This window comes from Helobdella robusta (genome assembly GCF_000326865.2).
Source record: "Helobdella robusta unplaced genomic scaffold HELROscaffold_128, whole genome shotgun sequence".
In the NCBI taxonomy this organism is placed as follows: domain Eukaryota; kingdom Metazoa; phylum Annelida; class Clitellata; order Rhynchobdellida; family Glossiphoniidae; genus Helobdella; species Helobdella robusta.
Window position 1 is genome coordinate 67,204 of NW_008703705.1, and position 12,773 is coordinate 79,976.

The 12,773-nt window shown below is 29.9% G+C and overlaps 4 protein-coding genes across 4 annotated transcripts; 2 read left to right on the forward strand and 2 right to left on the reverse strand.

Annotated features, from left to right (window-relative positions):
• Positions 1–2,746: 2,746 nt before the first annotated feature.
• Positions 2,747–5,058, reverse strand: HELRODRAFT_158244 (hypothetical protein; the record flags this gene model as incomplete). Its single annotated transcript, XM_009014017.1, has 6 exons — positions 2,747–3,029; positions 3,399–3,495; positions 3,951–4,094; positions 4,451–4,634; positions 4,700–4,837; positions 5,044–5,058. The coding sequence occupies 6 exons, from the start codon at positions 5,056–5,058 to the stop codon at positions 2,747–2,749; spliced, it is 861 nt and encodes a 286-aa protein (XP_009012265.1).
• A 1,204-nt stretch (positions 5,059–6,262) lies between these two features.
• On the forward strand, positions 6,263–7,515 carry HELRODRAFT_92276 (hypothetical protein; the record flags this gene model as incomplete). Its single annotated transcript, XM_009014018.1, has 5 exons — positions 6,263–6,364; positions 6,498–6,583; positions 6,748–6,880; positions 7,020–7,250; positions 7,414–7,515. Coding segments are annotated over 5 exons (654 nt in total), but the record flags the coding sequence as incomplete, so codon positions are not given.
• A 487-nt stretch (positions 7,516–8,002) lies between these two features.
• Positions 8,003–8,787, forward strand: HELRODRAFT_187742 (hypothetical protein). The gene is made up of 2 exons (XM_009014019.1): positions 8,003–8,015; positions 8,092–8,787. Exon 2 carries the CDS (start codon positions 8,107–8,109, stop codon positions 8,416–8,418), a length of 312 nt encoding a protein of 103 aa, XP_009012267.1. The 5' UTR covers positions 8,003–8,015; positions 8,092–8,106; the 3' UTR covers positions 8,419–8,787.
• Positions 8,788–10,855: 2,068 nt separating this feature from the next.
• Positions 10,856–11,331, reverse strand: HELRODRAFT_135220 (hypothetical protein; the record flags this gene model as incomplete). Its single annotated transcript, XM_009014020.1, has 2 exons — positions 10,856–10,996; positions 11,161–11,331. Coding segments are annotated over 2 exons (312 nt in total), but the record flags the coding sequence as incomplete, so codon positions are not given.
• Between the last annotated feature and the right edge of the window lie 1,442 nt (positions 11,332–12,773).

A 12,773-nucleotide genomic window follows, 5' to 3' on the forward strand; every position in this document is an offset into this window, starting at 1 on the left:
GTCAGATTTTTTTTTTTATTATTTTTTTTTATTTATTTGTTCATTCATTCATTCACCCATTCATTCATTCATTCATCCATTCATTCATTCACTCAATCACCGACATTCAGAGCTGGGACCAAAATAATCACGCACGATCCAAACCCCAAGCGAGTGACAGAGAAAGATTTATGCTCGCCCGACATCCAAGAGATCAAGTTGGAAGCCATGGACATTTTGGAGAATTATAAATTCAAACAGGGTTTATTAATATTATTTATTATTATTATTGTTATTTATTATTGTTATTTATTATTATTATTTATTATTATTATTATTGTTGTTTTTTACGTCATAATTTCAGGAACAGTTTTGGAGAGAATTGCGTTAGAGAGGGCCGATACAAAATCTGTGGCGTGGAATGTATTTGATGCTGGTGATGGAGTGAGTTAATCATTCATTCATTCATTTATTCATTCATTCATTCATTCATTCATTCATTCATTCATTTATTCATTTATTCATTTATTCATTTATTCATTTATTCATTTATTCATTTATTCATTTATTCATTCATTCATTCATTCATTCATTTATCCATTCATCCATTCATTCATTCATTCATTCATTCGTTCATTCCTTCACTTATTTACTCACCAGTTCACTCATTCACAGGACTCATTCATTCATTCACTCACTCATCCATTCTTTCCTCTACAGGACGTTAAATTCACAGTATGTCTGGGTGATAATGTGGCTGGAAAAGTCATCAGCATCATGCTGGCCATGCAGAATTTGGGCACTGAGAAGCGAAACATAAAAATAACTCTGACGCTGTACTCCATCTATTACACGGGTCTCTCGAAGCATAAGATTAAGACTTTGAGTTTTAATGTGCAGTTGGAATCTTTGGCCAGTTAGTAAATTTTTTTTTCTTTGATTTGGTTCTTTGTTTTTTATAAATGTTTTTACAATGTAATGTCGTTTTTTTTAAATCAAATTAAGTTTATTACGTATTTAGCGTGGTTAACAATAGTACTAAGATAAGGCCTACAATACAACCAATAGCTTAACCATACGTGTCATTTATATGCCTACCATACATATATTCATTCATTCATTCGTTCGTTCGTTTTTTCTTTCGCTCATCCATCCATCCATTCATTATCCCTTCAATAACTCATTCACTCGGGCCCACTCACTACCAACCAACAATCAACCAATGAAATCACAGAGCAGAGGGTAATGTTACAGGCAATACCCGAGCAATACTGTTGGTACATGTCCGATTATTACACCCTGCGAGTATATGCCATGGCCAGTGTACCTCTGACGAGTCAGATATTCTGTACAACAGAGGATTACTGCCTTACCTTTCCAGATATCGAATTCGAAATTATCGTTAGTTACGATTACTTGGTCGGTATCGGTATTTCATTGTCGATATTTTATTTGGTACATTATTTTACCTTTTTTAATGGGTATTTTTTTGCTGTTTTTAGCCTGTATTGATATAAATAATCGAAATTTATATTTTAATTATTATTAATCGGTTTTTAACTCAAATTAATTTGTATTTTTGGTATTACGCTACGGAATTGTTACCGGTTAACTTATTATTAGACATGTTATAAATCGCTTAGAGCCCGGAGCCAAAAATAGTAGTGAACCAGAAGATAATGGCCATTCTAAAATGGGGAAATCCCCTGCCGATTGACTTGAGAAACTGTACTTGGATGATAGAAGGACAAGGTCTGGTCGAATTCACAAGATTCAAGATTCAGTTAGTTGACACGAGTGATTAAACAACAAGTTGGTTGATAAGTTGATTTGATTGATTGATTGGTTGAATAACTGACTGGTTATTGTGATGAACAAAACCTGATATAACTCGAGATTTAAGATTGAATCAAATGAAATTAAATTAGCCATTCAACAAAACTCTCAACCGAAAACTGATTAAATAGAAAAAATGCCTAAAAGTCATGTTAACAAGATGTTACAATAAATATACTCACAAAATTGAAAAAATCACCTAAAATGTAGAGACATAGAGCCCCTAGGAATAACCGAACTACAGGTCCCGATACAATGTGATGTTTTTGGTGATCTGCACCTAAACGCAAGTTTCTGCAGTGATCAAACGCCCTTCATTAAGGGGAGCAAAACTATAAAAGTGCACGAAATTCTCATTTTTATGGACTTTATGAATTAAAATGTGGAATTTTGGTCCATTTTAGTTTTAGGCGTTCGGGAGTTCATGAATTATTCTATTTCAAATCTATCAGATATGTATTTTATTATTTTGTTTTAATTTATTTACTATTTGTGAATTTTAACAAGAAAATTAGAACGTTTTGAAACTTTTTTTGAAATCATCAATCAATCAATCAATCAGTCAATCAATCAATCAACCAACCAATCAACTATTGTAATAGACAACCGCATCATTCAACCAACCAAGGTATCAGCGCCTTACGTACGATCGAGATTTACTTGAATTCGAACCAACAGTCGTCAATTCAAAACCCGACGTCCCGGCCATTAAATTTAGATAAATATTGAGAATTTGGAAAGACTTAAGCCTGAATTTTGATGTTACTATATTGTGTTTATCAAGTATTTAAATAAATAAAACAATTTCCTACAAACATTAGCCTAAGACGATGACGAAATAAATACATTGCAGTTTGAAAAGGACACATTACAGTCACATTATCTTTAACAAATGAAAACAAAATAAATTAAAAGATAGAAAAGAGCTAAATTATTTATTCTCAATTTTATTCAAAATCTGTTTTATAATCTCATCATCTTCCTTGGGCCACCAGTATGGTATAGAAGTTTCAACTTTGCCAAGATTGTCGCCATTTTTCCCTCTCAAAATTAACGAATCCTTTTCCGCCAGTAAACATTCCGCTAATCTCAGTAACCCTAATCCTCTCTGCCCTTTCCAGTTTCTAACTTTTCCGCATTCTTTTTTGGAAGTTTCGGAAAAAATCGCGGTCGGCTGTTGTTCTGCTTTTAGTTCTTTGGTTTCGTCATCGAAGCTTTAGGAAAAAAATTAGCATCTATTATTATTAATGTGAATAATTAATTGTGAAATATAATCGATAGAATTATAGTTATTCATTAAAATTCTTATTTATCTTCGTAAAAATATCGTGAAATCTACGGCTATCTAACTAATCTATAGCACGTTAATAATTTGTAGGTAAATATGTTATTGATTTATTTTATAACTATTGATCAGTTACATTTAACTATAAAAACTATGAATAAAACATAATTAACACAATTACGTCTAATTAAAATGATTTGTAATTGCGTAATAAGATTAGAAATGTTAATTAAAGTCTGAATAAGTGAGAGATGATATATAAGAAAGAAAAATAATTAATTAAGCCTGAACGGCGAACCGTGCAACAAGAGGCATGAGTCTCTTTCGGATGACCCCCGTGTGGTGCGTGCGGGCCGTCAGCTCCTGTCCCACATAGCACCCCTTACTGAAACTAACTGAAAGTAAATTTAAATTATGAAAAAGTGTTCAATTTATTAAGAATTAAAAACCAATTTATGATTACAAAAATACAAAACGAAAAACATAACATCTAGATGTTATGTTTTTGATGAACATATAGATGAACAAAAAAACAACCATTCTAACGAAATTTAATCATGAATAAATAGATAGAAAAAATTTTGAAAAATATGAATAAACCAAACCAAGGATATGATAAAAAAAAAGATAAATAGATGGGTGGTGCAATGGTGTAACGCTAAATTGCCTGGCTCTGCTACTGAAGTGACGGGATTCGATTGCAAATAAATCCCGGCCCATCACATTCAAGAAATGTGCGTGATAAGTTGTGGTGATGAGTTGTATTTACATGCACTGTCTGCTTGTTTGTTGTTATTGATACCTTTGACAAATTATTTGATAAAGCAAGAAACAGAAATTTTAAACAAACCTCCATTGAGAAAAACAAGATTTGCTTCAAGAGGAAAGCAATTATTTGGTGGGAGGTCTCGGACACCTTCACTTACACCTAATTCTAGGCATCTATTGTCATATGCATCTTTGGTAAGTTCACAATTTTCCAAAAAATTGGTTGCTTAAAAGTTGAAAAAAATTTTATATAGAAGTTTATTTATCTATGCTAATAAATTTTTTAAATTTAAATTAAATTTGATAATTAAAGCAAAAGATTTATAGAGATTATTAAGATTGAGGCAATAAAACTGAGTGTTGATGGTAATGTGAAGGGATAACATTTTTCCTTATATATATCAATGTGTAACTATTTACGTCCTACCTCAGGGAACCGGGTCTCTGGACGCAAAACGAAGGTTTATTGATTGATTGAATGTGTAACTATTTGATAGAATCTGAAAATCATTTGAGAAAACTAAAAAAAAACATAGGAAAAGAAAAAAACATAGAAAAAATAAAGTAACATAGATAAAATACCATCTAGATTTGATGGATATATCAATCTATAGCCAAATGAATTAATTCTTGGATCATGAGAGAGAAAGAAAAGATTTTGGTCGTTTGTGTAATCAAAATCTTTACTGCTATCCTCTGCCTGAGTTTGCACAACTTTTGGAATTACACCCCAAACAGAAAAATCATCAAATAAGGATATTGAAATCTTGAAATAAAATAATTATTTGAAATATTTATAAATAATTTTATGTCTAATGTTTGATCAAAAACCTTTTTCCTTAATTTATACTTTTTCAAAATGTTCACTAAATCTTCTCTGATAACATTGTCACATTCAATTAATATGGACGATTCTTCTTTGAAAAGGGCATCAATTTTATAGAGCAACAAGTCATACAAAACTCTTCCCTGAATAAAAAAATTTATAAATAAATTTTATAAAAATATAATTCAGTTATGAAAAAAAATCACATTAATCACTAATTCCTAATTTATGAGTTTACAACTTAAGCAAGTAAGTCTTACATCATTTTTAAATTTTAATGTTTAATCTTTCAGACTAATCACTAATCTAATTTCTGGCAAATTGAAAACACCAATTACTAATTTCTAACTTGTGGATTCAGCATCATGCAATACATAGAAGCGTATTTCCTTGACGACTGCTCTAGCAATTTAACGTCATTGGTGACTAAACCCTGCAAGAATGTTACAACATCCAATCCAGACAACTTTACCAATGATCTGTTCCCAAGTTTTTGGACTAAAAAACGTTTTTCCACACTCTTTTGCCTAATATTAAATGCATGCGGGGTAGTTTTTAGAGATCTTTCAACGATTTTTTCACTAATATTTTTTTTGTTGTTTCGGTTTTGTTGACAATGTCGTAACGATGGAATATTAATAATTTTTAATGAACTAAAATAACGTTTGTAAAAAATTGAATTAAAAAATGTTAAACTTATAATATTTGACTTGATAATTGTTGATGAATACATCTTTTTAGCTAATTTAAAAAACAAGTCGATAAAGCGCTAGAGCGATAAATAATTAATTTAAAAGTAAACTGATTATGAATGATCAGCTGATTACTAATATTTGTTTTTTTATCTATGTTATATAAAAGTGATGGCGCCGAACGATAATATGCTTTGTTAAATTTTAAATATAGGATTCGATCCATTTACTTCGAAGCGTCATATGTTAGTTTTTAGTTTAAAAGTTTTGCGTTTTTTAATTTGTATTTAGTATTTTGTATTTATTTCTTTTGTTTATTCTATTTTCTAAATTTTAATTCTTTTTCTGCTCCTTTTCTCTTGAAGTCTCTGTCTGACTACTTCTCCATCATTAAGATAAGAAGTTCAGAGCGGATTTCAAGACCCATCTGTTAATGAAATTCACTGAGTGATGCTGATAGACATCGTGGAAATAGCGCCTTACAAACTAATTGATTGATTTGATTTCTACTCTACTTGAAAATGAAAATTCATTTGAAGATGAATCTGGCTGTTGAATATATTCTATTCTTAGCTTAACCTGAAGATTTACTACCATCTGACTCTTGTAATTATTTCCTACAGTTCCACTAGAGCAGCATACCAGGACTAATATCATAGATATGGCAAAAATGAACAATAATAACGAAGATTCCCAAAAATGGAGAGAAATTAAAAAAAGTTTTGATGTAGTGAGATTCATGTTCGAAGCTGGTAACTGTAATTCCCGATTGATTTTTTTTTTCATAATTTATTTTTCAATAAGAATTTTTTTTATCTGATTTGGGGTTTATGTCATATTTATTTATAATTTATTGTAATTATAAAATGTAATTTTTCAGGTACAAAATTACGTATGTCATCTGTAGCATTAGCAACATCAGTCACTCTATTCCATAGATTTAACAGCTCCCACGATACAAAAGATATAGATGTTGAGGTGTACTATTAATTTTAATTATCATTAATGTTAGTTTTGGTTCCTATTATTATTATCTTATTATTTTACTTTTTTATTTATTCATATTTTGTATTTATTTAATAATATTTATATTTAATTTAACTTTTTTCAGACAGTTGCAGCGACATTGCTGTATCTATCAGGTAAAATTGAAGAGGAGAGCTTAAGACTTCGCGATGTTATAAATGTCTCACATAGGTTTCAGATTTTATTCTTTTGTAATTATTATTTAAAATGTGTCAACTTATCTTATTCAAATTTTTTTGGTTGGTATGAGAACTGAAAGAATTGAAAAAAAAGTTTATTTTTCCTAAATTAATTTATTTAATATAATTTATTACTTTTGAAAAATTTTCTTTTAGAATTTTAAATCCCAAAGATCAGTTACTAGAAGTTGATTCAAAGTACTTTTCATTGAAAGATAGCTTAATACAGACAGAGTTATATCTACTTCGGGCTCTGAAGTTTAATGTTTCTGTTGACCATCCTCACAAAGTCAGGGGGAAATGATTTTTTTAAATAATTTTATAATTTAATAGAAAAAAATTATTTTCCTTTACTTTCGGGTTTTTAAATTTTTCGATTTTAAAATTTTAATTTTCTGTTAAATCATAAAATTTATTTTATTTTTCAGTATTTAGTCCACTATTTAAAAGGGCTCTATGATTGGCTGGACAAGTCTACAACAAGTACAGTTCCAATAGCCCATTTTTGTTGGGCTCTCTTGATGGATAGCTACCACAGTGAAAAAATTTCCCTAGCTTATAAACCGAACATTGTTGCCTTATCGATAATATATACGGTTTTGAGGGTTTTCAATGTTAACGTTCCCTATAATGATCAAGCAGAGACTCAGTGGTGGGAGGTTTGGAAACAATTTTGTCAGAAATTTGTGAAAATTTTGTTTCAAAAAGTTTTTTATCAGAATTATTTTTAATTGATCGTCAATTATATTTTTATATTTGTTTGTTGTTTTAGCTATTTGGTTTATATTTTTTCATTTATTTTTATTTCAAAATTTTCTGCAGGCTTTTTGCAATGGTGTTACATTGAAAGAGTTGAAAGAAGTTGGGCTAGAGCTAATGAATATATATGATGTTGAAACTAAAGTGCCTATTGTAATTGATTGATTGATATAATTGATCGTTTGATCGGAATGATTGATTGAGTAGATTGGTTGAATGATAATTGATTGATTGATATGTGATTGGGATGATTAATTAGTATAATGATTGGATGATTTATTAACTAATAATTCTTGTTTTTCATATTTTTTCTGTTAAACTAATTTGAATTGTACAAAACGTGTTTTTTATTTCATCAATATTAGTTTTAAAATTTCTCACTGCTCTCGTTGATTTAACTTTATCACGCGCTAGTGTTTCACACGTTAAAAATTTTCTAGGTTTATTGTTAATAATTGCATGATATTTGAGGCAAAACTGACAAACTTTTCGTTGTGTTATAAATATATATATATATCCACATATATATATATATATATAATTTGTGTTGGAAATTTGTTGAGACGAAGTGCGCTTTCGGGACCATTGCTTATTTATAGTTTTTATACGCTATTTAACATAGGAGTGGTTGGTTAGTTTGCCATTCTTTGTCTGAAGTTATTACGGTTCGTGTCGAGTTTCTCTCTTAAAATTTAGAAAAGCTGTTTTTAAATCAGTTTTTATTTATTTATCGTTCTAAAGCTCTAGCTAGAAAAAATGTCCGGACGCGGAAAAGGAGGCAAAGGTTTGGGAAAAGGAGGAGCCAAACGTCATCGTAAAGTCTTGAGAGACAACATCCAGGGAATTACAAAACCAGCCATTCGTCGTCTGGCACGCAGAGGTGGCGTGAAACGTATTTCCGGTTTGATCTACGAAGAGACGAGGGGCGTCCTTAAGGTTTTCCTCGAGAACGTCATCCGTGATGCTGTGACCTACACCGAGCATGCCAAGAGAAAGACTGTTACGGCCATGGACGTGGTTTACGCCCTGAAACGCCAGGGCCGCACTTTGTACGGTTTCGGTGGTTAGAATCGAAGAAGCCATTAAACCACTGCTGCGCTTGAATGTATTGTTAAACAATGGTTCTCTGCTTTGAGTGTAATGTTTTTTGAAGGCGGACAGAAGAGTTGAATGTTCTAGAAAGAATGCTTTTGAGCGTGTGCAGTAATGTGCAAGTATATTTTATCTATCTGTAATGTGATTGATATTGATATATATTTGAATTTGACAAATTAAGATTAAGACTGTTTTATCGTTTATTGTAGGTTTTATTTATATTTAACAAAGACTATGTCACGTTGCTACTTTAGTTTCATATTTGAATGCTTTATTTGATTCTTAATTATATGAAATGTGAAGTAAACAGTTGATAAACTAAAAAGTACATAAACCAAACCATCTTGTCTTTCATATAAATTAAAGAAAAAAATATAATAACCCAAATCTCACTTGAACAGTTTAAAGATGTACAGTTCTTTAATCAAATAGATTTCGAACATTTCATTCAATGAGTAAGCAAAAACACATTTAATAACAGTTAGAATGAGTATAATCTAAAAAAACTAAATTTAATTACGGCACTTCAAATACAATTAAAAGTAAGTTTAATTAAAAGTATGCGGTTCTATCAGCAGATTTTAAACTTTATTTAATTCAAAAATCAATCAAAACACACATTAAGTAAAAACACATGAGGTGAGATCGATATTATCTTCATCTGAAAAATAAACTTCATCTGAAAAATAAACTCAATTTCGCTTGGCCTTGTATTTGTCTCTTAACTCCTGCACTTGATCCTTTCTTAGATTTACTTTTTTCAGGTTTTTTATTATTACACGGTTCATCTAACTTCAACTTTTTTGGCGGTTTAATTGGTGTTAATCTGTTATGAGTTGGTGAATCTTGGCTTGAAGAGCTAGCTACAAGATGGGATTGTGATGAAGACATGTGGAAACTGCTGAAAAATATGGTATTAGTCAGTAAAATTATTTTTAAATGACATGGTTAGTGATTAGTTACAAGTTACATATTTATAACAAAATTTAATTCACTTTTCAGTTCAAATTAATAGAGTGGAACGTTTTTTGGTATGCGAATTACCTCCCATTTTACATTTTCTTTCAACAAAGAACCCCTGAATGGAAAATTAAGTGCGTTTATTTTATGCTATGATAAAAATTTAAAGTTTTGGTCTTTACATCCAGTACGTGTTGTTATATTTATGAATTAAAAAGGTATAATTACGAGGAAGTCTGGAATGATGAATATTTTAGCGAGGTATTGAAGTATTTCTAACACCAAATTATTAAAAAAGTCTTTTAAAGTAATAATAGGTAAGAGAGCCGGTATTAATACTTTTCGTCTGATTGATCCTCTCCTGGAGCTTTCTCTTCTTTGGGATTGTTCCGCTTTCATCTGGAGTTCTCAGGGTTTAAAGAGACAAAATAAAAATAAAATTTTATGAAAATATAAAGGGGTTGATACGTTTGAGAAAGATGTTAATTTATTAAGTTGGATATAACGTATCTTATTCTATAAACCAAATCATTTAAAACGTATAGCTACCTATTCAACTGAAAAGCATTGGATATTATTATTACACGATTTTATTACACAATTACCAGAAATTTCTCAAAAACACTTCCCAGATTCTGTCCCAACGTAGCAAAAAATTGTAAAACACGATTCCCATAAAAAAAGTAAAACCTAAATTTAGAAGCTAGTGACGGCACCATTCTAACAGGTGTATTATTAACGGTCTGTGTCAGTACTGTATCAGTTATGATTACATCTCCACAAGCCCCAGCACAATTATCATCATCTTCATCGTAACTTCCACCAACGTGATGACGTGATGAGTAGAAATCTAGAACATTCCTAATTAGTCTCAACGTTCTACGACCATTTAGTGAAGCTCCTTCTCCAATGGTCTGAAAAAAATATTTTTTTTATAAGTTTCAACTTCACTTATTTTATTTAAAAAAACTTTCTTCACAACAGATAATATAATAGGAGTTTATTCATTAAAATTATAAAAAGCTATAATAAAAATATGCATGCAATAATATACAAATGAATATATAATGGTGAAATGTTTCAAAGATTAATTTCAAACTCACCCTTGTGGGCGTGACGTCATCGGCATTGATGACGTCAATTTTTCTCAAATGCAAATCAAAAATAGTTAAGACGTCAACGGCTGCCTTTTCTACTGTTAGTTTTTTGAGAATCGCTGATGTTTTTGATGTAATTGAGGGTCTGAGCAGGCAGTTTTTAATCGTGTTAACCAGTCTCGTTGTTGCCGATCTGAGAAAAAAAAGATTTCATTTCATATTTCGGAAAAACTTATTTATTTATTTTAAACAATTCGTTTGTTTATTTGAATAAACGTTCATTTATGAAGATTAATTGGACTTTAAAAGACAATCTGAAAACGCTTTTATGAAAATTACTTCATTTTCAAATCTTCCTCCAATATAGAGTGCAATTTATTCAGTACATCGACAAATTCTGACAACCCTTTGATATGGTTGGTCAGTGGATTGTCACTGGGAGGGGCATAACTCTTTCCACCCAATCGAATTCGAGTTATGAAGGAAAGAATGGTCTGTGATTGGTTGACAATTTTTGCATAGGTGTGGAAATAAAGTAAAAAATTATAACCGTAATAACATAATAATTATTAAAGAGACAAACTAAACTTAATTGTAAGCCTAAAATCTTTTAAAACGAGAAAAACCAAAAAAAGAGAAGAAAACAAAGAAAAGAAACCTGATATATAGATAAGTTTCTTTTGGCAGCTTCGTGTTTGATGTGTGTAAAGGATTGATGGTCAATATCTCGATCTGGAACATTTATGACTGTAGCCAATGACAATTCATTCCTCGAGTTGACTAATAATTCCAAATAAGACAAGATTAGCTGCTCTGCATATAACTTTAGAAGAAAACATGGAAAGATATTGTTATTTAGAAGATATCTTTGATTGAAAAAATATATTTGATTGTTGAATTTTTTGGTGATAATCAATGAAAGTATTAATTTTATTAAGTTGAGTTACTTTTTATAAATGATAATTATTGAAATTAATTAAAATACATTTGATAAAATACAGAAGAAAAACAGCAATAACCTCAGATGAAGATGATTTCAAATTTTTACAAGAAAAAACTTCAGGACCAATAAAGACACTTTGATCTGAAGATTTTTCAGAAAACTTTTGAAATATTAAATTTCTCAGATCAGCATATTTAATCTCATCAATTTCAAGATTTAAATGCTCTGGCAGTAAATCTTCATTAAACGATGCATCAAGTGATAATGACATGGCTACATTGAAGATTTTTTTGTTTTCGAGTTTCAACCGATCAAAAAACTTTTTCTGAAAAAAAAAGATTTAAAATAGAAAAAAATAAAACGTTAAAACAAAAGAAAGATACTAAATTAATAATGTTAACAGTAAAAAGATATGAAAAAAATATCTGTATGAAAATGTTTTCAAAAATAATTATTTACTTAATGTATTAGGACAAAAAAAACTAAAAAATACCTCAATAATATTATTAATTCCCCCAATAAGAACCATATTATCTGTCAAGTTGTCCAATTTCTTAGATAACTCTATGTTATTGTCAATTTCTTTAGTTAGGATTCTTAGAACATCCACCTGATCGACCATGTTTGAATGGGATAGAAACAATTCATAGGCTTCAAAAATATTTGAGAACTCTAAATTATTATTATTGGTATTATTATTACAGTTATTATTATTACAGTTATTATTATTATTATTATTATTATTATTATTATCTGTAGTAGCGGAAGTAGTACTGTCTAATTTTTTCTTTATTATTTTGCCCTGTAAACCTCTGAGTTCAGCTAAGGTCTTTTGCTGCATATGCAGTCGGTGCTGATGAAGAATTGAATTTTGAAAGTATAAAATTGAAAAAAATTATTGTTTAGTTCATGAATTAAAAAACAGACAAACAAACAAGTAACCAGACAAACAAAGTGACAGACAGACAGAGACAAGCACAGACAAACAAACCTTACACAGACAGACAGACAAACAAACAAACAAACATACATACATACAGACAGACAAAAACTCCAACAAACTAACCAATACAATCTGTATAATAACAATTTGCTGAGTGTTACTAACAATGGTCTCCTGTTCATTTGCATGTAGCTGATATAATCTATACATCTCTATCATATAATTCATTAATGTGCTTATGACCACATTATTATTATTATTGCTATTATTATTATTGTTGTTTGGTGATTGATGTCGTTGTATGAATTTATTGCTGAACACGTACAGCGTGCATCTGTTACATTTACCCTCTTCGTCTATTTTTTCCTCTGCTTTGATAAAATTT